Genomic DNA, 25,456 nt, shown 5'->3' with positions numbered 1-25,456 from the left:
TAGAGTGTTTATACTGTTTATATTGTTGTCTGAGTGTTGAGTCTATGTCTAGTTCCTGTCGAGTGCTTATACTGCTTATATTGTTTGTCTGAGTGTTGAGTCTATGTCTAGTTCCTGTCTAGAGTGTTTATATTGTTTGTCTGAGTGTTGAGTCTATGTCTAGTTCCTGTCTAGAGTGTTTATATTGTTGTCTGAGTGTTGAGTCTATGTCTAGTTCGTCGAGTGTTTATACTGTTTATATTGTTTGTCTGAGTGTTGAGTCTATGTCTAGTTCCTGTCTAGTGTTTATACTGTTTATATTGTTGTCTGAGTGTTGAGTCTATGTCTAGTTCCTGTCTAGTGTTTATACTGTTTATATTGTTGTCTGAGTGTTGAGTCTATGTCTAGTTCCTGTCTAGAGTGTTTATACTGTTTATATTGTTGTCTGAGTGTTGAGTCTATGTCTAGTTCCTGTCTAGAGTGTTTATACTGTTTATATTGTTGTCTGAGTGTTGAGTCTATGTCTAGTTCCTGTCGAGTGCTTATACTGCTTATATTGTTTGTCTGAGTGTTGAGTCTATGTCTAGTTCCTGTCTAGAGTGCTTATACTGCTTATATTGTTGTCTGAGTGTTGAGTCTATGTCTAGTTCCTGTCTAGAGTGTTTATATTGTTGTCTGAGTGTTGAGTCTATGTCTAGTTCCTGTCGAGTGTTTATACTGTTTATATTGTTGTCTGAGTGTTGAGTCTATGTCTAGTTCCTGTCTAGAGTGTTTATACTGTTTATATTGTTGTCTGAGTGTTGAGTCTATGTCTAGTTCCTGTCTAGCGTGTTTATACTGTTTATATTGTTTGTCTGAGTGTTGAGTCTATGTCTAGTTCCTGTCGAGTGTTTATACTGTTGTCTGAGTGTTGAGTCTATGTCTAGTTCCTGTCTAGTGTTTATACTGTTTATATTGTTGTCTGAGTGTTGAGTCTATGTCTAGTTCCTGTCTAGAGTGTTTATACTGTTTATATTGTTGTCTGAGTGTTGAGTCTATGTCTAGTTCCTGTCTAGAGTGTTTATATTGTTTGTCTGAGTGTTGAGTCTATGTCTAGTTCCTGTCGAGTGTTTATACTGTTTGTCTGAGTGTTGAGTCTATGTCTAGTTCCTGTCGAGTGTTTATACTGTTTATATTGTTTGTCTGAGTGTTGAGTCTATGTCTAGTTCCTGTCTAGTGTTTATACTGTTTATATTGTTGTCTGAGTGTTGAGTCTATGTCTAGTTCCTGTCTAGTGTTTATACTGTTTATATTGTTGTCTGAGTGTTGAGTCTATGTCTAGTTCCTGTCTAGAGTGTTTATATTGTTGTCTGAGTGTTGAGTCTATGTCTAGTTCCTGTCGAGTGTTTATACTGTTTATATTGTTTGTCTGAGTGTTGAGTCTGTCTAGTTCCTGTCTAGAGTGTTTATATTGTTTGTCTGAGTGTTGAGTCTATGTCTAGTTCCTGTCGAGTGTTTATACTGTTTATATTGTTTGAGTGTTGAGTCTATGTCTAGTTCCTGTCGAGTGTTTATACTGTTTATATTGTTTGAGTGTTGAGTCTATGTCTAGTTCCTGTCGAGTGTTTATACTGTTGTTGTCTGAGTGTCGAGTGTTTATACTGTTGTCTGAGTGTTGAGTCTATGTCTAGTTCCTGTCTAGTGTTTATACTGTTTATATTGTTGTCTGAGTGTTGAGTCTATGTCTAGTTCCTGTCTAGAGTGTTTATACTGTTTATATTGTTGTCTGAGTGTTAAGTCTATGTCTAGTTCCTGTCTAGAGTGTTTATACTGTTTATATTGTTGTCTGAGTGTTGAGTCTATGTCTAGTTCCTGTCGAGTGTTTATACTGTTTATATTGTTGTCTGAGTGTTGAGTCTATGTCTAGTTCCTGTCGAGTGTTTATACTGTTGTTGTCTGAGTGTTGAGTCTATGTCTAGTTCCTGTCTAGAGTGTTTATACTGTTTATATTGTTGTCTGAGTGTTGAGTCTATGTCTAGTTCCTGTCTAGTGTTTATATTGTTTGTCTGAGTGTTGAGTCTATGTCTAGTTCCTGTCTAGAGTGCTTATACTGCTTATATTGTTTGTCTGAGTGTTGAGTCTATGTCTAGTTCCTGTCTAGAGTGTTTATATTGTTTGTCTCAGTGTTGAGTCTATGTCTAGTTCCTGTCTAGAGTGTTTATACTGTTTATATTGTTGTCTGAGTGTTGAGTCTATGTCTAGTTCCTGTCTAGAGTGTTTATACTGTTTTTATATTGTTGTCTGAGTGTTGAGTCTATGTCTAGTTCCTGTCTAGAGTGCTTATACTGCTTATATTGTTTGTCTGAGTGTTGAGTCTATGTCTAGTTCCTGTCTAGAGTGTTTATATTGTTTGTCTGAGTGTTGAGTCTATGTCTAGTTCCTGTCGAGTGTTTATACTGTTGTTGTCTGAGTGTTGAGTCTATGTCTAGTTCCTGTCGAGTGTTTATACTGTTTATATTGTTTGTCTGAGTGTTGAGTCTATGTCTAGTTCCTGTCTAGAGTGCTTATACTGCTTATATTGTTTGTCTGAGTGTTGAGTCTATGTCTAGTTCCTGTCTAGTGTTTATATTGTTTGTCTCAGTGTTGAGTCTATGTCTAGTTCCTGTCTAGAGTGTTTATACTGTTTATATTGTTGTCTGAGTGTTGAGTCTATGTCTAGTTCCTGTCTAGAGTGTTTATACTGTTTTTATATTGTTGTCTGAGTGTTGAGTCTATGTCTAGTTCCTGTCTAGAGTGTTTATATTGTTTGTCTGAGTGTTGAGTCTATGTCTAGTTCCTGTCGAGTGTTTATACTGTTTATATTGTTGTCTGAGTGTTGAGTCTATGTCTAGTTCCTGTCTAGTGTTTATACTGTTTATATTGTTGTCTGAGTGTTGAGTCTATGTCTAGTTCCTGTCTAGAGTGTTTATACTGTTTATATTGTTGTCTGAGTGTTGAGTCTATGTCTAGTTCCTGTCTAGAGTGTTTATACTGTTTATATTGTTGTCTGAGTGTTGAGTCTATGTCTAGTTCCTGTCTAGAGTGTTTATATTGTTTGTCTGAGTGTTGAGTCTATGTCTAGTTCCTGTCTAGTGTTTATACTGTTTATATTGTTGTCTGAGTGTTGAGTCTATGTCTAGTTCCTGTCTAGTGTTTATACTGTTTATATTGTTGTCTGAGTGTTGAGTCTATGTCTAGTTCCTGTCTAGAGTGTTTATACTGTTTATATTGTTGTCTGAGTGTTGAGTCTATGTCTAGTTCCTGTCTAGAGTGTTTATACTGTTTATATTGTTGTCTGAGTGTTGAGTCTATGTCTAGTTCCTGTCGAGTGCTTATACTGCTTATATTGTTTGTCTGAGTGTTGAGTCTATGTCTAGTTCCTGTCTAGAGTGTTTATATTGTTTGTCTGAGTGTTGAGTCTATGTCTAGTTCCTGTCTAGAGTGTTTATATTGTTGTCTGAGTGTTGAGTCTATGTCTAGTTCGTCGAGTGTTTATACTGTTTATATTGTTTGTCTGAGTGTTGAGTCTATGTCTAGTTCCTGTCTAGTGTTTATACTGTTTATATTGTTGTCTGAGTGTTGAGTCTATGTCTAGTTCCTGTCTAGTGTTTATACTGTTTATATTGTTGTCTGAGTGTTGAGTCTATGTCTAGTTCCTGTCTAGAGTGTTTATACTGTTTATATTGTTGTCTGAGTGTTGAGTCTATGTCTAGTTCCTGTCTAGAGTGTTTATACTGTTTATATTGTTGTCTGAGTGTTGAGTCTATGTCTAGTTCCTGTCGAGTGCTTATACTGCTTATATTGTTTGTCTGAGTGTTGAGTCTATGTCTAGTTCCTGTCTAGAGTGCTTATACTGCTTATATTGTTGTCTGAGTGTTGAGTCTATGTCTAGTTCCTGTCTAGAGTGTTTATATTGTTGTCTGAGTGTTGAGTCTATGTCTAGTTCCTGTCGAGTGTTTATACTGTTTATATTGTTGTCTGAGTGTTGAGTCTATGTCTAGTTCCTGTCTAGAGTGTTTATACTGTTTATATTGTTGTCTGAGTGTTGAGTCTATGTCTAGTTCCTGTCTAGCGTGTTTATACTGTTTATATTGTTTGTCTGAGTGTTGAGTCTATGTCTAGTTCCTGTCGAGTGTTTATACTGTTGTCTGAGTGTTGAGTCTATGTCTAGTTCCTGTCTAGTGTTTATACTGTTTATATTGTTGTCTGAGTGTTGAGTCTATGTCTAGTTCCTGTCTAGAGTGTTTATACTGTTTATATTGTTGTCTGAGTGTTGAGTCTATGTCTAGTTCCTGTCTAGAGTGTTTATATTGTTTGTCTGAGTGTTGAGTCTATGTCTAGTTCCTGTCGAGTGTTTATACTGTTTGTCTGAGTGTTGAGTCTATGTCTAGTTCCTGTCGAGTGTTTATACTGTTTATATTGTTTGTCTGAGTGTTGAGTCTATGTCTAGTTCCTGTCTAGTGTTTATACTGTTTATATTGTTGTCTGAGTGTTGAGTCTATGTCTAGTTCCTGTCTAGTGTTTATACTGTTTATATTGTTGTCTGAGTGTTGAGTCTATGTCTAGTTCCTGTCTAGAGTGTTTATATTGTTGTCTGAGTGTTGAGTCTATGTCTAGTTCCTGTCGAGTGTTTATACTGTTTATATTGTTTGTCTGAGTGTTGAGTCTGTCTAGTTCCTGTCTAGAGTGTTTATATTGTTTGTCTGAGTGTTGAGTCTATGTCTAGTTCCTGTCGAGTGTTTATACTGTTTATATTGTTTGAGTGTTGAGTCTATGTCTAGTTCCTGTCGAGTGTTTATACTGTTTATATTGTTTGAGTGTTGAGTCTATGTCTAGTTCCTGTCGAGTGTTTATACTGTTGTTGTCTGAGTGTCGAGTGTTTATACTGTTGTCTGAGTGTTGAGTCTATGTCTAGTTCCTGTCTAGTGTTTATACTGTTTATATTGTTGTCTGAGTGTTGAGTCTATGTCTAGTTCCTGTCTAGAGTGTTTATACTGTTTATATTGTTGTCTGAGTGTTAAGTCTATGTCTAGTTCCTGTCTAGAGTGTTTATACTGTTTATATTGTTGTCTGAGTGTTGAGTCTATGTCTAGTTCCTGTCGAGTGTTTATACTGTTTATATTGTTGTCTGAGTGTTGAGTCTATGTCTAGTTCCTGTCGAGTGTTTATACTGTTGTTGTCTGAGTGTTGAGTCTATGTCTAGTTCCTGTCGAGTGTTTATACTGTTGTCTGAGTGTTGAGTCTATGTCTAGTTCCTGTCGAGTGTTTATACTGTTGTCTGAGTGTTGAGTCTATGTCTAGTTCCTGTCGAGTGTTTATACTGTTTATATTGTTGTTTGAGTGTTGAGTCTATGTCTAGTTCCTGTCTAGAGTGTTTATACTGTTGTCTGAGTGTTGAGTCTATGTCTAGTTCCTGTCGAGTGTTTATACTGTTGTCTGAGTGTTGAGTCTATGTCTAGTTCCTGTCGAGTGTTTATACTGTTGTCTGAGTGTTGAGTCTATGTCTAGTTCCTGTCTAGTGTTTATACTGTTTATATTGTTGTCTGAGTGTTGAGTCTATGTCTAGTTCCTGTCTAGAGTGTTTATACTGTTTATATTGTTGTCTGAGTGTTGAGTCTATGTCTAGTTCCTGTCGAGTGTTTATACTGTTTATATTGTTTGAGTGTTGAGTCTATGTCTAGTTCCTGTCGAGTGTTTATACTGTTGTTGTCTGAGTGTCGAGTGTTTATACTGTTGTCTGAGTGTTGAGTCTATGTCTAGTTCCTGTCTAGTGTTTATACTGTTTATATTGTTGTCTGAGTGTTGAGTCTATGTCTAGTTCCTGTCTAGAGTGTTTATACTGTTTATATTGTTGTCTGAGTGTTAAGTCTATGTCTAGTTCCTGTCTAGAGTGTTTATACTGTTTATATTGTTGTCTGAGTGTTGAGTCTATGTCTAGTTCCTGTCGAGTGTTTATACTGTTTATATTGTTGTCTGAGTGTTGAGTCTATGTCTAGTTCCTGTCGAGTGTTTATACTGTTGTTGTCTGAGTGTTGAGTCTATGTCTAGTTCCTGTCGAGTGTTTATACTGTTGTCTGAGTGTTGAGTCTATGTCTAGTTCCTGTCGAGTGTTTATACTGTTTATATTGTTGTTTGAGTGTTGAGTCTATGTCTAGTTCCTGTCTAGAGTGTTTATACTGTTGTCTGAGTGTTGAGTCTATGTCTAGTTCCTGTCGAGTGTTTATACTGTTGTCTGAGTGTTGAGTCTATGTCTAGTTCCTGTCGAGTGTTTATACTGTTGTCTGAGTGTTGAGTCTATGTCTAGTTCCTGTCGAGTGTTTATACTGTTTATATTGTTGTCTGAGTGTTGAGTCTATGTCTAGTTCCTGTCGAGTGTTTATACTGTTTATATTGTTGTTTGAGTGTTGAGTCTATGTCTAGTTCCTATCTAGAGTGTTTATACTGTTTATATTGTTTGGTTTTTTTCAATTATTCTATTTTTATTTATTGCATTGCCTGTTTGCATTGTGGGTCAGAGAGGACTGAAATTTCATCTGTGCTGTATGTCGAGCATGTATAGCATATTTGACAATAAAGTTGACTTGACTTTTTTTTAAACCTTATAAAGTGCTTGAGATGCTGTAACAGACTTTGACCACAAGGCTGCGCTGTTAGGCTTTTTTCGAATGACTGCTGAAATATTTGGTAAACATACATTCATTTGTCACTATCAGTTGGTTTTGTGTTTTAAAGAGAAAACCCAGGACTCGGCGAAACAAACCATAAAGGGGCCTTCTTCACACGGAAACGAGAAGGCTAAATCAGTTCATCCTGAAGACGACGCCCCCTCAGCACCTCAAGGTACAATTGTGTTATAAAGGGAACGCATTGTTGTTGAGCAACACAAAATCTTGAACTTTTTGAAACTTTCCAGGGGAAGATCAACCCCAGAAGAAGAGTGGGAAGATGATTGGTCCCAGCAGGGTATGTAGTGTATTCCCCCCCCACACACATGTTTACAGCAAGAAACATTTTGGTATTTTATACAACTCGACAGATTCCCTAAAAGCTTGTGCCTACACATGGTCGTGTGTGTGTGTGTGTGTGTGTGTGTGTGTGTGTATATGAGTGAGTGCGTTGGTGCAATGTTTGCTTTAGGATGACTCACAAAAAAACACTCAGTGCATTTTGATTTCATGACGCAGGTTTTGAAATGTTATTTTCACTGATGAGCCTTCAGCCATCTCCAGATTTATTTGCACCCTCAGGAAAGATGGATACAAAGGTTACAAAAATATTCTTCATCATTACTTCACATGTTTTCCTACTCCAAAAAAAGAAATGTAGAAATGTTAACTTTAATTGACGTCAATTTAAAAACCTTCAGCAGGAAAAAATAATTATATATCATTTTTTTTTAAACACACACCACAAATAAATTCCTTAACAAAACCAATCATCTGGAAATTATTGGCAGCCCTAGAAATTCTTACGAATAAAGTGCAACTCAGGTCCGGGTTCGAGCCCCGTGGCCGGCGAGGGCCTTTCTGTGCGGAGTTTGCATGTTCTCCCCGTGTCCGCGTGGGTTTCCTCCGGGTGCTCCGGTTTCCCCCACAGTCCAAAGACATGCAGGTTAGGTTAACTGGTGACTCTAAATTGAGCGTAGGTGTGAATGTGAGTGTGAATGGTTGTCTGTGTCTATGTGTCGGCCCTGTGATGACCTGGCGACTTGTCCAGGGTGTACCCCGCCTTGTACCCCGCCTTTCGCCCGTAGTCAGCTGGGATAGGCTCCAGCTTGCCTGCGACCCTGTAGAAGGATAAAGCGGCTACAGATAATGAGATGAGAAGTTCACTTGGATTTAAAAACACTGAAGCGATCAACTTCCTGTTTCACCGATGTATAAATACGAGGTGTGACCGAGGCCATAATTCCTTGATTATTTGTCAGTATGGGGAAGAGGATACATGAAGGAAATGAGGAAAAAAAAGTGTGTGTTGAACTTGATTTTGTTAAATTAGGTAATGGCTTACATGCCTGGAAATGCCCTGTTAATAATTATGAAGTTTAAAACAACCGGAATCGTAAGGAACCTGCCTAAAAAGAACGGATGTGAAGTGTATTTTGTCCCCGCACACACACTGAGGAGCATGATTATCGCGAGAGGCAAAAATGTCTCCAGGAATCGCAGACGCAGAAGATTGTAGCGTTTTGGGGTCACTAAGTCTCCACAACTACAATTAGACACCACCTCCATGCCAACAAACTATTTGGAGCTCATGTCGGAACAGCCATTTCTTTCATCTAGCCGTGTGTATAACCGTACATCTGGAGTTTGCTAAATGATATTGGAACTGCGGTCAGATGAAACAACAATCACTCAAGATGACAAATGTCCGTATAGAGAGGGAAAAAAAAACCTTGATCCTGAGTGTTAGTGGAGGATCTGTGATGATGTAGGGCTATTTTTACCTCCAAAGGTCCTGCGAACCTTGTTGAGATACATAACATTTTGGATTCCAAATGAAGTACACTGCAAAAAACTCAAAACTGAATTTGAGGAGAAAATTCCTTAATACTTGTGAAATTATCTTGCTGCATGGACAGATAATTTTACTTGGCAAGACATCTTGCAATAAGTTGGTTACAGTCTAGAACTAGTCTTAATAATCTCAGAGTTGGTGTCTTGTATTCTTCTAATAGGAAATGCTCGATCGTTTCAACTATCCCTGTGTCCGAAATCGCTCCCTACTCACTATATAGGGCACTATATAGTGAGGACGCCATTTTGTAGTGCTGTCCGAAACCTTAGTGAGGATTATTTACATCCTACACTACCGTTCAAAAGTTTGGGGTCACTTTGAAAGAAAAGTACTGTTCTTTTCAATGAAGATCACTTTAAACTAATCAGAAATCCACTCTATACATTGCTAATGTGGTAAATGACTATTCTAGCTGCAAATGTCTGGTTTTTGGTGCAATATCTCCATAGGTGTATAGAGGCCCATTTCCAGCAACTCTCACTCCAGTGTTCTAATGGTACAATGTGTTTGCTCATTGCCTCAGAAGGCTAATGGATGATTAGAAAACCCTTGTACAATCATGTTAGCACAGCTGAAAACAGTTGAGCTCTTTAGAGAAGCTATAAAACTGACCTTCCTTTGAGCAGATTGAGTTTCTGGAGCATCACATTTGTGGGGTCGATTAAATGCTCAAAATGGCCAGAAAAATGTCTCGACTATATTTTCTATTCGTTTTACAACTTATGGTGGTAAATAAAAGTGTGACTTTTCATGGAAAACACAAAATTGTCTGGGTGACCCCAAACTTTTGAACGGTAGTGCACTCAAAGTATCCCACAATGCATCACGAAAAGCAGTGTACGACACTGGTCACTAAACCAAAGCACTATATCCCATCATGCATTGCGGTCACGCTGAAAGAAATCAAAGTCTCACAAATTTGATTTAATAAAAGGCAGCGGCAAAGAAGAAAGAAAGGATTCAGCCTTGATTTAAAAGAACTGAAAGCTGCAGGTACTTTGTATTGATTAATGTTGGAAATGCGCTCAGTATAATATGGATTTATCACAAAAACACACGCACGTATTTATTATTTTGAAACCCATCAGCCGACTGATCTGGCACGTTTTAATTGTGCGACAATAATGACGTAAATACCAGCGCGATGGACTAGTGTCCGTAAAAGTTTTTACATTTTACCAATGAGCTCACTGTATAGTCCTCTATATAGTAATTCCCTGTATAGTGAGTAGTGAACGAGTGAGCGATTTCAGACACAGGGCCTATTCAAGATATTCTAACTTTAAGATATCATTTTTGCAGTGTAGAAGAATACAAGACACCAACTCTGAGATTATTAAAACTAGTTCTAGATCGTAACCAACTTATTCTAAGATGTCTTGTGAAGTAAAATGATCTGTCCGTGCAGCAAGATAATTTCACTAGTATTAAGGAATTTGCTCTTCTCCTCAAATTCAGTTTTCTTCATTTTTTTGCAGTGGAGCAAAGGATTTAATGAAAATTTCTCAAGAATTTACAGCTGGGACATGGATCTTCTAGAAGGATGGTGATCCAAAATGTTTACAGAACCAGTCAAAAGTTTGGACGCCCCTTCTAATTCAATGGCTTTTCTTTATTTTTGTTAATTAAAAGACACTTTTTCTTCGTGTTTTAAAGTAATGATGGATGTCGTTTCTCTTGGCATAATATGGATTACTACAGTTGTGGTGTTGAATAGGGCTATTTACTGTATTTTTATTTTTTACTGTTTGATCTCAAGCACTTTAACCCTTTGATGCAAAACATGGGTCAAAAGTGACCCGGCTGAGTTTTTATCTTCTGTATCTTTGCAATAAATTAATTCCATCATTCAGTATTCAAGGTATTCCTCAATTAACTTGTTTTTGATCATCATACATCCTTATTTTATTTTTTCCTTTCTTACTTTTTGAATAAAAACCCTTTTTGTATCACTACCCTTCTAATGCACAACATGGGTCAAAAACGACCTGCATTCATTTTCCAGGTTATTTCATGTATGGCTGAGTGTTTCTATGATATACTTTTGAAATAAATTCATTTTGTCATTTACTTTTCCAAATATGCAGTAAATATCTTGTTTTTGTTTAGCACAACTCATCATTTTTATTTTTCCTTTCTTAAGTTATGAACAAGCACAGCTTTTGTAATTCTACATCAACTTTACACACATGGGTCAGAACCGACCCGCATGCATTTACTCCAGCGTTTGGTGGGAACTGTGAATTGTGCTTGTGTCAGACATTTCACAGCTCAGCACAGCGCCCTTTGCCCATCTAATACATGGAAGTAATGTTTTTCAATTGTTCTAACATTACCTTAGAAAAAAATTGATTATGTTTAGGTTACCTTGAGAGTGAGTAGATTACTTGTCAGAAAGTTACAAGTAATTACTACTATTAGCTACCTAGCTGTCGACATATTCTACTTTAGTTAGCTAATTTTATTGTAGTTGGCTTCGCTAACTACATAGTTAATAAATAAATAACTGGCCCCATTCACTGCTAAAGTAATTACTTGAAACAAATTATTATTATAGTATTAAGACATTTAATTTTAAATCACACTTGGATGACCCATGTGTAGTAATATAAAAAGTATTTTTGTTCATAAAGTAGGAAAGAAAAAATTAAATTAATGATTTGTGGTAATTAAAAACAAGATATTTAAAGAATACTTGGAATATTCAATCATAAAATAAATAGATTTCAAAAGACAGAGCAAAGAAAAACTCAGTCAGCATGAAATAACCTGGAAAATGAATGCGGGTCATTTTTGACCCATGTTGTGCATTAGAAGGGTGTGCATATGTTTTGCATCAAAGGGTTAAGAAGGCAAGAAATTGCATAACGATGGGTACTTTGAAGAATCTAAAATACGCAGAGGTGGACAGTAACGAAGTACATTTACTTGAGTTCTGTACTTAAGTACACTTTTTGAGTATCTGTACTTTACTTGAGTATTATTTTTTTGGGAAACTTATGACTTCACTACATTTGAAAGGCAAATATCGTACTTTTCACTCCACTACATTTCGATCAAGGTCCTCGTGAACTTGATTCAAGTACCTGGGGTCAACTGTGCAGGAAAATGAGGGCTGCGATAGTGAGGTGAGAAAGAGAGAGTGCAGGCAGGGTGGAGCAGTTGGAGAAGGATTTCAGGAGTCATTTGTGACGAGCAAAAGTGAAAGGTAAGATGTATAAGACAGTCGTGAGGCCAGCTGTGATGTATGGATTGGAGACCGTACCCTTAACGAAGAGACAGGAGGCAAAGTTGGAGGTGGCGGAGTTGAGGATGGGAGGTTGGACAGGATGAAGGACAGCACATGTGGAGAGCTTGGGGAATTAAGCTAAGAGAGATGAGACTGAGATGGTATGGGCACATCCTGAGAAGAGATGCAGAGCCTGTGGGAAGGAGAATGTTGAGGATGGAGCTGCCAGGCAAACGAAAATGAGGAAGGCCAAAGAGGAGATACATGGATGTGGTGAGAGAGGACATGAAAGTGGTAGAGAAGGATGAGGAAGACAGGGAGCAATGGGGACGAAAGATCTGCTGTAGCGACCCCTAAACGGGAGCAGCCAGAAGAAGAATCTTTTGATGAGACACACCTGCTAATTGAAAAGCATTCCAGGTGACTCCCTCATGAAGCTGGTTAAGATAATGACAATAGTGTGTAAAGCGTCATCAAGGTAAACACTGGATACTTTGAAGAATCTAAAATACGCAGAGGTGGACAGTAACAAAGTACATTTACTTGAGTTCTGTATTTAAGTACACTTTTTGAGGATCTGTACTTTACTTGAGTATTATTTTTTTGGAAACTTATGACTTTAGGCGGCACGGTGGTGTAGTGGTTAGCGCTGTCGCCTCACAGCAAGAAGGTCCGGGTTCGAGCCCCGTGGCCGGCGAGGGCCTTTCTGTGTGGAGTTTGCATGTTCTCCCCGTGTCCGCGTGGGTTTCCTCCGGGTGCTCCGGTTTCCCCCACAGTCCAAAGACATGCAGGTTAGGTTAACTGGTGACTCTAAATTGACCGTAGGTGTGAATGTGAGTGTGAATGGTTGTCTGTGTCTATGTGTCGGCCCTGTGATGACCTGGCGACTTGTCCAGGGTGTACCCCGCCTTTCGCCCGTAGTCAGCTGGGATAGGCTCCAGCTCGCCTGCGATCCTGTAGAAGGATAAAGCGGCTAGAGATAATGAGATGAGATGAGACTTATGACTTTAACGTCACTACATTTGAAAGGCAAATATCGTACTTTTTACTCCACTACATTTCTATCAAGGTCCTCGTTACTCGTTCCTATGAAGCAGCTTTGAAAGTGGATGGGTTTTTTTTCTTTTCTAAAACGTGATTTTTTTTTTTTTTTTTCTCCAGGTGACACTGAGACAGACTATCAGTAATCACTCGGGTCACATTACATCCATAGACTGTATAAAATCAAGTTCAGTGATTTCTCAGCAGCGTTATTTAACACGATCAGTTGATGGCGGAATGGAAGGAGGCGGTTCTTCTGGAGAACGCACGCACTCATGGCTTTACCTAGAACCCATGTTTCAGTTTTCTGAAAGGATTAAAGGTTTGTTTCATTTTAAATGTTTGCCGAAAATGAACCACATCACGACCTATAAAACTCACCATCCAACCTGCGGAAGCATATTGAGGTAGATAAACGTTTTATTCCAAGAGAAAGCTTGCAATAAAGTTGTTTGTGCTTTTAGAGCTACGTTGCAATAGCTATGCAGTCTGGTTAGTCACATGACTTTCTATGGATTCGCCCGCCAAGTCACCATCGCCTTGTCCACGGGTAACGTTAACACATAGCTAGTTAACTTGGACACAGTTAGTTAGCATGTAAAAACGGAGTCACGCTAACATGAATAACGTTAACTTATCTGAAGTCGTTTCAGAAATATGTTTTAGCATAATCTTGCCAAATAAACAATGTAGAAATCTTTCTTTTCTAGTAGCGTTAGCTACCCAATATCATTTCGAGTTTGAAAAGAGTTTGCTAGCATGTCAGGTGGAGTTTCACTGACTAGCTAGCTTAACGTTAAACCACCATGATGCACAGCATGCGTTCATTTTGTGAATTCACATTTCTGTCTTTGGTAACGGCATTAGGTTTTGTAAGCGCTGTGGCAATAATACAACAATGCGTTAACGGAAAATGTACTTTTAATACTCAAGCATTTTTAAAAGCAAGTACTTCAGTACATTAACTTAAGTAAAAATTTGACTGGACAACTTTCACTTGTATCGGAGTAACATTTGACCAGCGGGATCTGTACTTTGACTTAAGTAATGAAGTTGGGTACTTTATCCGCCTCTGAAAATGTGAAATGTTTTGTTTGTTTGTTTTTAACCACATAATTCCATATATGTTCCATATAATATAATTGTAATGTCTTCAGTATTGTTTTACATTGCAGAAAATACAAAATGCAGAAAAACCTATGAATAAGTAGGGGTGTCCAAACTTTTGACTGGGACTGTATATCTAAATCCACACAAAAATGATCCAGTGACTACAGATTGAGCTGTTGACGTGGCCATGACAGTTCCTGATCTAAACCCCCACTGAAAACCTGGGAATCCAGAACCCTGAAGAATCTTGAGAGCGTCTGCTTTAAGGAGTCCGTGGAGATTTCAATAAGATCTCAGAAGACTTGGTGTGGTTGGGATGTTGGTTGGGACGTCACACAAAATAATGCCGGGGTGCCGAAAGAAAAGTTCTTTCTTTTGAAGTAAATAAATTTTACTTCAATTAAGGATTCTATTCTGGAGGTATTTAGAGTGTTGGATGAAGGACAAAGTCCAATATAAATATATATAATTTCTTTACATAGCTTTACCAAAGGTGCCAATAATTCCAGATGTGACTGTACAACAGTATATTATATGTGCATATAATGATTTATTCTATCCACATTCACTGGATATGAGCAATCGCATGCTATGATTGGCTACTCTACTACTAGGATATCAGCTCGCATACCGTGAGTAGAGAAAAACAAGATGGCGGAGTGTGTTGCTGAAGCAACTGAGGACGAAATAAAAACTACTCGAAAACAAAACCCCAAAAAATTAAAAAACACAACAAAATATGGATTGAAAGTATTTGATGGTAAGAACATCTCATCTTCAAGTATTAAAGGTCCCATGGCATGGTGGTTTGTTGATGCTTTAAACGGGCTCGTGGAGGTTTCCGGATGTTATATCCACAGCCTTTCTCGAAATGAACCCTCGGCACGTAGATATAGCCTCTTGGGAGAAAGCCCCATTTCAGCCCTTTTCCCAGTGCATCGTTTTGCTAATGAGAAGCATGGAGGCGGGGAAGGGTAGAGGGTGGGGGCGGGCCATGGGGGGAGGGGCTTGACCAAGCTGCGGGCATGGTACCTGTGTGTGAACGTATAATACCCTAGGCTTGAACACGCATTCCATAACCAAAGAGGATAGAAGCAGCAACATATCGCTTATCCAACAGAAGACATGCATTGCGGAGCAATAGTCAAACATAAGCTCATAAGTTACAGTCAATTTCCAGACTAAACTCAGTTTAACAGAGCATGCTGCATGCTTTTTGGTTTTGTAGCGCAGAGTACCTGGCTAACTGTAGGAAGCGGTTAGCTGCACAGCTAATGTAGCCATTGCAAGGCTAACGCACCGATTTTAAAACACGGCAAAACGACTTAACAGTTATACACTTACTTGTTCGGTGTTTGTGGCTGATGCGGCAAGGATGCTTGGTACGGACCCAGGCTTCAGTGACAGTTGATGTGCAAAACCTGCCCTGTACTGTCCCAAGTTGTGGAAACATTCCTCAGGAAAATGCTTCCGACAAACATACACCGTCTTAGGTAGACTCGACGGCGTATTATTGGAGTAAATAAAATTAAGCCACTGCGTCTCAGGGGCTCTCCCGTCAGCAGTAAAAACAGACTCCTTTCTGTGTTGTCACATCCATGTACAGCGCAATTTCCATGTTTCGCTCGCTTAGGTGGTGCCATGTTGTTGTGTCCTCTATGGTCTCCTCACTACAAAATTGAAGTGACGTATCTATGGTGGCAACTTTTGAGCTGGGCGGGCAATCCATACAGTGGGTGGGAATCCGGGGGGGGGGGATCATCTCCCTTGCTGACGTAGTAAAGGGAAGAGCCTATCAACGCACCATTTTGACGCGCCATTCTCAAATGTTGACAAAGGGTGGGCATAGTTTGGTTTACACATTATGACATTTCTAGCCACTGGGGTGACTTAAGAAGGTCAGAGGAACTCATTTTAACGTTAAAAACACCTCAGAAAGTGAAAATTTCATGCCATGGGACCTTTAAAATTTGTTGAATTTTTTTAGACTGGTTCAAAAGCTCAAAGAAGTTTGAAAATTACAGAAAGGAAGAATTAAATACATGTCTAAAGCTATTCTATACCTTGACAGCAAGACGGCACTTTCTCCAAACAAAAAAATACTAAAGTCAATTCGCTAGGTTTTTAAGAAGTCCGCCTAATCACAAAGCCTTTACAATAGTTACTGTTTCTCAAAATCCAGTGAACGTGGATGGACTAAAACAGTTATTCCACGAAATCGAGTCGTACATGAGCTAATAGTCAATGAGGCACTATCAGCTCATGTACAACTCGATTTCGTGGAATAACTTAAATATTTGTGTATTTCTCCAGCCTCCAACCACCGTGTCCAAACAGTACCCAGAGGACGACCCTGATTACTGTGTGTGGATGCCTCCAGCAGGTACTGTAGCAGCCGCCTGCTTAAATGTTTTTCTAATCAGGAAAACAAATGCATTAATTAATTCTATCCAGGACCATTTTATTATACCCCCGCTCCAAAGGAGAGGGGGGGTATACTGGTTTCCCTCCGTCCGTCCATATCTCCGTATTTCCATCCATATGAAACGCCCTTTTTCTCAGCAACCACAAATCATAGCCACTTGGTACCGAGCTTCAGCTTGGCGTTCTGTACAGTGTATACCATTTTCAGGTCTGTCGCACATCGACTTCCTGTTTACCGACTGAATTATGTTTATGCAACATTTAGCGTGGATTTAGAACATTTTTCTCACCAACTACAAATCACAACTGCTTGATATTTGGTACCGAGCTTCAGCTTGGGGTTCTATACCGTGTACACCATTTTCAGGTCTGTCGCACATCAACTTCCTGTTTACCAAATGAATGTATTTTTGAAATATAGTGTGGATTTACAAAATTTTCATGACATTTTTCCAAGCAACTACAAATCACAGCTGCTTGGTATTTAGTAGCGAGCTTCAGCTTGGGGTTCTGTACCGTGTATATCGTTTTCAGGTCTGTCCCACATCGACTTCCTGTTTACCGACTGAATACATTTACGAAGCATATAGCGTGGATTTAGAAAATTTTCGTAACATTTTTTCTCACCAACTACAAATCACAACTGCTTGATATTTGGCACCGAGCTTCAGCTTGGGGTTCTATACCGTGTACACCATTTTCAGGTCTGTCGCACATCAACTTCCTGTTTACCAAATGAATGTATTTCTGAAATATAGTGTGGATTTACAAAATTTTCATGACATTTTTCCAAGCAACTACAAATCACAGCTGCTTGGTATTTAGTAGCGAGCTTCAGCTTGGGGTTCTGTACCGTGTATATCGTTTTCAGGTCTGTCCCACATCGACTTCCTGTTTACCGACTGAATGCATTTACAAAGCATATAGCATGGATTTAGAAAATTTTCGTAACATTTTTTCTCACCAACTACAAATCACAACTGCTTGATATTTGGCACCGAGCTTCAGCTTGGGGTTCTATACCGTGTACGTCATTTTCAGGTCTGGCGCACATCAACTTCCTGTTTACCAACTGAATATGTTGCAGAATGCTGTTTCAAAATGAGTTTACCAGGATGCTGTTTGAAATCCCTGAGGAGAGACACGGCTCTTTACTTACTTGTTTCAGGGTTCATTATTTGTTGAAGTCAACATTCGTAATAAGTGTCCTATGCCTTCGATCGCTTGCGTTTTGATGCAAGCGAGCGCGGGGGGATACGTAAGTGAGCGGTAGCTCATAGTTGATCTTGTTTATTTATGCTCAAGCTCCAATTACTATTCAGCAACTGAATCGATATTAATATCCGGCGTTTTCTGTTCTGTGATTAGACAATTCTTAAAATGTTGATTTGACCCAAGTCACACGTAGCTTAGAAATCCCCTGGGTAAGTACCTGACTCAAAGTTTCTCTGGAAGAGAGGAAAAGAGACGTGAATGTGTAACACGGTTGCAACACACAGCAGTTAGTAATTATGGGAAATCATGGGACAACAAAGCTTTTGCGTTCGGATAAGATAAAGTCTTGTTTCTGAAGTCAGCCTGAACCTTTTTACTCGGTATGAAAGTTTGGGCCTTGATCTTGTTGACATTAATGCTGTCCTCATACAGAAACTAGTGGCCTCCACTGCACTGTTGTATCTGCCGTGTAGTCTTTCATGAGCTCACAGTAAGATAAGCATTAACTTTTTTTTAAATACAGATAGGCAGAAAAACTGTCAGGCCACTGGAACATTGGGCCTCTTTTTATCAAACCGGATATGAACGATTTCTTTTTCCTGGAAATTCTTCCCAGGAATATTTATGCAAGAAATGTGGTATTGATGATAAAAAAAAAATCCAGTTAGTCTGGGGCAAAAAAAAAAAAAAAACCTATCCTATGAGTGCTCTTGAGTTTGTGTAAATGTACCTATATGGAGACTTTAATGCTGTGTTCACACTTATACCGGTACGAAAGTGGTATAACTGTATCGATACAAAGTATACCGGTACAGTTTAGTGCATCTGTCCACACTAGCGAGAAATGTTTGCGGTTTTCTTTCACGGTAGTTGAAATGCGCATGCGCGAAATGTTTCCGTGGTTACCGAGTAACTTCATTCCGAGAATATATGGCATCCGTTATTTCGAGATCTCGAGAAAACAAAACAATTATTTCATGATCTCAGCTGGATCACTGTATCTCCGTCGGTAGAGACGAAGCCGGGCCAGTCTTCTGCGGAGGTGCCGCGGACTAATTTTGAAATTATCCCTTATTAAAAGACTTAATGCAATCTCTCCCTGTGTCAACCCCTGATCAAAATATTGCCTTATTAGGTGATCGATTATTCCAGACATTCTAATGACCAAAGTTGCGTCTGTACAGAATGAGAAATAGCCCCAAAGTCAGCATATCACAAGTCTCTTGGCGCACCTGAATGAACCATTTCTCAGCTGTTTACTCGAGATCATGAAATAATTGTTTTGTTTTCTCGAGATCTCGAATTAGTTGTGTTGTTTTCTCGAGATCCTGAATTAATTATGTCGTTATCTCGGGATAACAAGGTGAATAAAAAAAAAAAGATTATATGAAGGGCCTCTCGCGGCTTCCGTACGGATGAAACAACGTGTGTGTGCTTTTTGTTGTCAATGTACAGTCTGTATTTCTGGTGGTCATTTATTCAGTCGAATCGTATAAAACGCGCGAGGCAGTTAAGAAAGAAAGAAACGAATCTCCGTTCTTCACTATTTTATTCAGCGAAGACATCGATTGAGGTGTGTGACTTTGCGCATTATATTTGTATCGATACAGAGCCGCTTCATCTGTCCACACTACGCGAAGTGCTACAGTACTGATACTGTACTGGTACGAAACCCATACGTTTGTGGGTTTCGTACCGATACAGTTATACCGCTACAGTACTGGTATAGTTGCTAGTGTGGACAGGTGTTGCGGTACAAAAGTAGTTTCGTATCGGTACAAAATCCCTAGTGTGGACAGGGTATTAGATAAGCTTCAAATGGTATAATTGGTGAGTTTCTGTGAACATTATATCCAGATTATGTTGTCAAGTTTAAATGGCTTGCTTACTTATTTATTTAAATTGCGCTATGAATGTAGTGAAGCTCCGTTTTTTTCATCAGTTACAAAGGCAAATAAGCCAAACCATATAAAGTGAAGAAGAGTTGCAGTGGACGAGCTGCATTGCTGGAAGACATGAGCATACTTCATGCTGTTTTGTTGTCCTTTTGGTTTTTGAGCTCACGGCGAGCTTTGCATTTTATGGAGATTTGTGGGCGTCACTAAACGCACATCAGCTTTGATTTGGTATTTATCAACGTGTTTATATCAGTATGAATAAAATTAGAGACACTTTTGTAAATCTGCCCGGAATTTTTAGTTCGGTTTGGTCTACAAAAAAATTGACAAATGAGGCCTATTGACCATTGTTATGCTTTGAGAAGTTTCCATCGAACATTTGCGTTTTGCTTCCGATTAAAGCTGTACTGCCTTTCAGATTTTAAGTGTAGGTCATAAAAAGAATTTTCCCCGACACCCAATTATTTTTGTTTAGTGGACTGAAAGCTACTGAATTTGAATCGCAGACTTCCAATTTTATTGGGTTTTTTTTAAAGAGAACAATTAATGAATTTATCTCCACATGACCCAAAATTCTCTGCTATTTGTTCCTGCTTCACCATGACCCAATACATGATACTATGTCATGCATGATGTGGTGGGCTTTCCCTGTTCGCGCAAGGCATTGTGGGATACAAATTTGAAACAGGAGAGAAAAATGGAGGACGCGAGTGTGCGAATGAAATGTGAAAGACCGACTACAGTAACGGAAAGAAAGCGAGAAGAAAAGATGTTATGTTATATACGAAGGAAAGGAAATGCAGGACCAAACTAATAAGTATGTGACCCCTCACCGAATCCAGGGACGCATGTCAGCCGAAACGAATCCGAGATAATCGCAAAAGAAGCATTTTTTTTCGAAATTTGTGATTTTTGTTTTTTTCCATCATGTGCAAGTTGAGATCTTGAAGAATGCAATCAGTATTTCAGATAATAGATTGTTTTGTTGGAAAAGCATACATTTTTTGTTGCAAATTGTCTCGTTTTTGTCAGGACTGTAGCCTGCTGGGGGGTGTGGGTAAATTACCATATGGGCCATTCACATGATGATTTAAGTCTTTTGTTGTTGTTTTTTTTCGCGAATCAGCTGTATGATCCGAGCTGAGCTCGTGGCTACTTAAGCTGCATACAGGCGTGTGATTTCACTATGGAATGAGCAAGCTAAACAGAGCGCAGAGGAGCTGAAACACCGTGAAGCAAACAGACACACAGGGTATTTACATCGGAGATCACCATTTCTAGCAAAAAAAACGCAACCTCGTTTTCCAGATTGAATGGAATACTTGAATGATCGGATGATACACGGACCGTTCTAGGATTACATTCCATCGGAGGCATTGGTGTGTGCAAGGCGCCGTTTCTCTTTCTGATGGGGTGAGTTTATTAATCTAAGGCTGTGTGGTTATTTTTGCATGTAACGGAGAGTGTTGTGGTTTGGTTAAGCCTAGGTCACAACCGGACGTACGATTTTTTTGGCCGTGCGATTTTTGGCGTTTCCCAAATCGCTGCGGTTTTTTTTGTTCGTGGAGAAAGATGCGCGTTGGCCATAAGTTTGTCTTGCAACCTGAAAAAAACGTAAGCGCCCATAGAGTTTGTTTGACATGACAAAGAACCTCTGCGGCCGGTCTGTGGCTCGAAAATCAGCATGTCACACGCGCGCCCTCCGTGCGTTTCACACGCGCCCTCTGTGCGTTTCTTGCGTTTTTTGCATGTAGACCGGCCGTAGGAGCACGTACGGCCGGTTGTGACCGAGGCTTTATATGAAACTAGCATTGTGTTAGTTGTGTCATCATCGTGCTATCTTTCTTTCTTACGGTGTGAGTAATTTTTCAACCACAAAACGTTAAAGTATACTTTAGGACTTATTTTTGTACTTCATAATTGTTTTGGGCATACTTTGCATGGAAGGAAAATTGACGTGGTGATCTTTGTTTACATGAAAGTAGCATCGTGCTAGCTCGTAGGGGGTAGGGCTTTCCTTAATATCATGCAAATGAGCACCATTATGTGCCCGCCCTACACCCAGAGTAGCTGAGATGGAAAACTTTGAGGGCGATTTTCTCCCTTTTCTGTTTTAAGAAGTATACACTTTCAAAAGGCCACACATTCTTCAAATATTGTCAGATCTCCACATGGAAGGCATCATTGGAAAGCTTAGAAACTGTACTTTCTGAATCTGTCAATAACTCAAAATGCCCCCAGGCCGACATGTGTCCCTGGATTCCGTTATCTGACACATATCGGCGGTCAGCGAGCACCTCGGTGCGATCAGCTGTTCGTTTAGCGACAGAATGATGGAACTGTCAGTGCACGCTCAAAGGTAAACCTGTGCATGCGCACACACACACGGACTTCCTCTGTCTGCTTGACTGCGCGAAGCGAGCGATTTCATGCGCATAACTTCCAAGCCACAGCATGGCCTGATATTTTGTGAGATATTACAGAAATAAACATATCACGATGACCACGTTTCAAAGGGAACCAAATTTCACCAGTTTAATGAAATCGAAAGGCCGTCTCGCTTTAAAGGCATTAATGTGAGACACGTGTCTGTGAATACTGCCGTCTTGTGTGAAATGCATTTCTCTGCTTTGTTTGAACAGGTCAGACTGGCGATGGTCGGACTCATCTTAACGACAGATACGGCTACTGAGAGCCCAACAGAAGTTTTACTGGATTGGTGTCGGTGCGAAGAGCGTAAAGGGAAGGTCCAGCTGACAAAATACACAATTCTTTCAAAAGTCCGGATGGTTTATGGAGACTCGAGCACTTTGCAAATGGATTGTGAGCAACACATTTTCATGCATTCTTTGGCTTACCATCTGCGCTCACACTTACATTGTGTGTTCATAGTGCAAAGGGGGCTGGGAAAAGGGGCCTCGAGAATCGCAAACACGGCAAGAAGTTTCTCAGTCAGATATTAAACCAGAGATTTAATGGCGCAGTCGCCGACTGACTGTGGTCAGGTCAAGCACTTGGATCTGATCACGTTTACCCCAGATAGCTCGTCATACTGGACGCTTCATGCAAAAACCCACCCTGAATGACTTCTTTGTAAATAATGTTATCTTCATATCTTTGGTTAATGGCTTCCTACGCTATCCACAATGCCACTGATGGTGCCAGTTACGTTCGAGATCATTGAATGCACTAACCGTGTCGTCCTGTGACGTCACCGTGGCACGGGAATCAAGAAGATACAGCAGCATCCTGCAAATTTGCCCCAAACTCATCACAAATGTTTTAATATAAATAGATTTAATGTGTTTCCTTGCATAGATATCTGAGCAGCGTAGTGGATTTCTGTAGGTACTTTAACCCATCTCGTAACACGTACTCCTCCGTACTCTTCACTCAGTTTAACGTGGTTATAAAGGTCCATTGCTGACTCGATCCACCGTCCTGGTCGCTCTGTGTGTAACACGAGCCATCCTGGGTGATAGATTACGCTGTCCTGAGTGAGGTTATTAAGCTGTTCAGCCAGGAACAGCAAGTGTTCAGGCTGGATCTGTGTTCAACTTGTGTTACCTTCGCCAAGAGAGGGTGAGTGTATTCATTCACCAGCCATCTGGATGCTTGCTCTAGATCCTGGGATGGAAAGAAAGCCGTCCATGTAAAAGGTGAGACAAAGTTTGTGCGTGCAAGTTTGGCGTCCGTGTATGCTACGAGTATCTATTTGATATTAACGAAGAGTGACTCCGTGTTAAAGGGGTGTCTTGGCATGAATGTGTGGTGTTTTGTCCAAAAGATGAAGCCCTCTAAGACTCCACAACTCTCCAGTAATACCTGTTTTGTTTCGAGCCCTTTTTATTGTTCTTGAGTCCTAGACAAGATGGAAAGGTAAAGTGTATTTTTATTACTGTTCTTTTTGTAAAATAAATGGTTGCATGTACACTGTGAGAGGTTTTATTATTTATTTTTAGCGTAATTTAATTTTTCCTTTCTATAGGGGTGTTCACATGGCAACTTTTACTCCGGTGTAGCACCGGGGCTGCACCGGTAGAGCGTTCACACGGTACAAAGTTATACCGGTGTAGCACGGGCGATTGCTCTAAGACAACGAGGGAGGCTCAGCCTCCTCTAAAAATGACGAACATCGTGTAGGATGAATTGCGCTAGGCTTATGTTATAGCCGACCTTATAACATTGCTATTTCAGATCCAGAATCATAGAAATATATGTGCTCAACCCAACTACAGTGCGAAATCATTCCGTTATAACTTTAATGTGTGCGTGAGTTTCTCCCCCTCGTGACAGCGCGATGCAGCCCAGCCTCAGTGGACTTCAATGGCATTTGGGAGCTCTGCGCTTTTCAATATCAAAATGCAAGACGGTTATTGGACAAATACTGCGAAAACGCCCGCCCACGGACTCCGAGCCTCACATGGGAGGGACATGGCAGTTTCCGCGAGGAGACTGGTGATTGGTGAAAGCGGCCGGATATTTTCTTTGATTGACAGCTCGTTTCAACTGTAGACAGGCAGCGGTGAATTTCAGTTCAGTCCCATGCGGATTCGCAAGTGCTGTGGTGTTTGTATATATTTGTATATATTTTCATTGTGAATAAAGTGTAAATATAGTGTTGTCAAGTTTGCTATCTTAGTTCCAGAAATTTCGTTTATTTGAGTGACTGAACTTGAACTTGAGGGGGCTAGTCAGCTAGCAAGAAAGCTGCGCACGGATGCCAAGCATTGCTGATTTAATTTTGGCGAAGCTATTTGCCAGTCTTCCTTTCGAGGAAAAAATTAAAGAGCAGGGTAGACCAACGCCTCAAACTGACTTGGTGAAAAAGGTAGGGAATAATACTCGTTCCTTTCAGCTCTCCTGGTACGAGAAAGTGAATTGGCTAACAGCAAGTGACCCACATCAACAACAGTAAATAGGCTACTTTAGTAATATGTCATGGATGGACCAAAAATATAGAATCTATTTAAAATGTTTATGCTGAGTATATTATACTGGAATATATATTTCTCTGGATATGAATTAAACACAGCTACAATTTGGAAAACATTTTTAAACGAAAACACAGCCGAGAACATTTCACACTACAGACCTGGATTAAAAGTGAAGGGTTATCAAAATTGTCAATAAAACATTTCTCAGTCAAAATAAGTAAAATATAGGGAAAGTGTCATTGAATGAAATGTGTGGCACCCAGCTCTATGTTTGGCTCCCCAAGGTCAGTGCTTGTGCCTATTCCAGAACACTCTGCTGTTACTGCTGAGGTTCCTGACAAAGAGCTGCTTTCAATAATGATCAATTTTTAAACAACATGCCACAATTTTAAAATATAAAATGTTAAAATATACCCCCCCCCCAACACCACCATCATGTATATTGGACAGTAGGCTAATGGGCCAAAAGAACCTGTTATTTCACAGTTTGTGACCCTGCCAACAATCAGCCAGATCAGAGGCAAGAGTATGGGCAAAACTGATGTTTTTTTCTTTTAAAATCTGGAAATATCGTAACCAACCAGCCTCCCCTGTTTGAAAGACTACCAGCCGCCACTGCGGTGTAGCCCCTGAAAGCTGCTTAAACCGGTGCAAATCTAACCCTGCTCGGGAGGTGGTTTAAGAAATTTACTCTGGAGTAAATGCTAGTTTGCGGGGCAGCACCGATATAAAATGGGATGTCTGAACGCTCCAGGGGTAGACTCGCTACGCGTGAGGAGAGTTGATTACATACGGGCATTGCATAATTTGCATCCTGGTATTTTACGCTTCCAAAATGGCGAATATCAACAACAACAGAACTGCGTGTCTTCCAGTGTTGCCAGATTGGGTGGTTTTAAGTGCATTTTGGCAGATTTGAACATATTTTGGGCTGGAAAACGTCAGCAGTATCTGGCAACACTGGTGTCTTCATCCACGTTGTTTTCCTGGCGCTTGGTGATGCCATGACAACCGGGAAAAGGAAGTACATTTTCACGCATGCGCATATTTCATTTCCGCATTATTACTATCGTATAGCACGGTCG

At 39.8% G+C, this 25,456-nt stretch overlaps 1 protein-coding gene across 2 annotated transcripts in view; it reads left to right on the top strand.

Moving 5' to 3' along the window:
• Positions 1 to 23,365, top strand: part of slc4a1ap (solute carrier family 4 member 1 adaptor protein) — a 64,111-nt gene extending 40,746 nt beyond the window's left edge. Inside the window, exons 11-14 of one of the 2 annotated variants that reach the window (XM_060934729.1) lie at positions 6,730 to 6,837; positions 6,911 to 6,960; positions 16,211 to 16,280; positions 22,077 to 23,365. In XM_060934729.1, the coding sequence (XP_060790712.1) occupies positions 6,730 to 6,837; positions 6,911 to 6,960; positions 16,211 to 16,280; positions 22,077 to 22,126 (278 nt within the window). In that variant the 3' untranslated portion in view covers positions 22,127 to 23,365. Of the gene's footprint in view, positions 1 to 6,729; positions 6,838 to 6,910; positions 6,961 to 12,907; positions 14,838 to 16,210; positions 16,281 to 22,076 lie in introns of those variants that run through there. The other variant, XM_060934728.1, reaches the window with a different exon arrangement.
• Positions 23,366 to 25,456: the final 2,091 nt, after the last annotated feature.

This window comes from Neoarius graeffei, chromosome 11, assembly GCF_027579695.1.
Source record: "Neoarius graeffei isolate fNeoGra1 chromosome 11, fNeoGra1.pri, whole genome shotgun sequence".
Taxonomy (NCBI): domain Eukaryota; kingdom Metazoa; phylum Chordata; class Actinopteri; order Siluriformes; family Ariidae; genus Neoarius; species Neoarius graeffei.
This window is presented reverse-complemented; position numbering and strand designations above follow the sequence as displayed.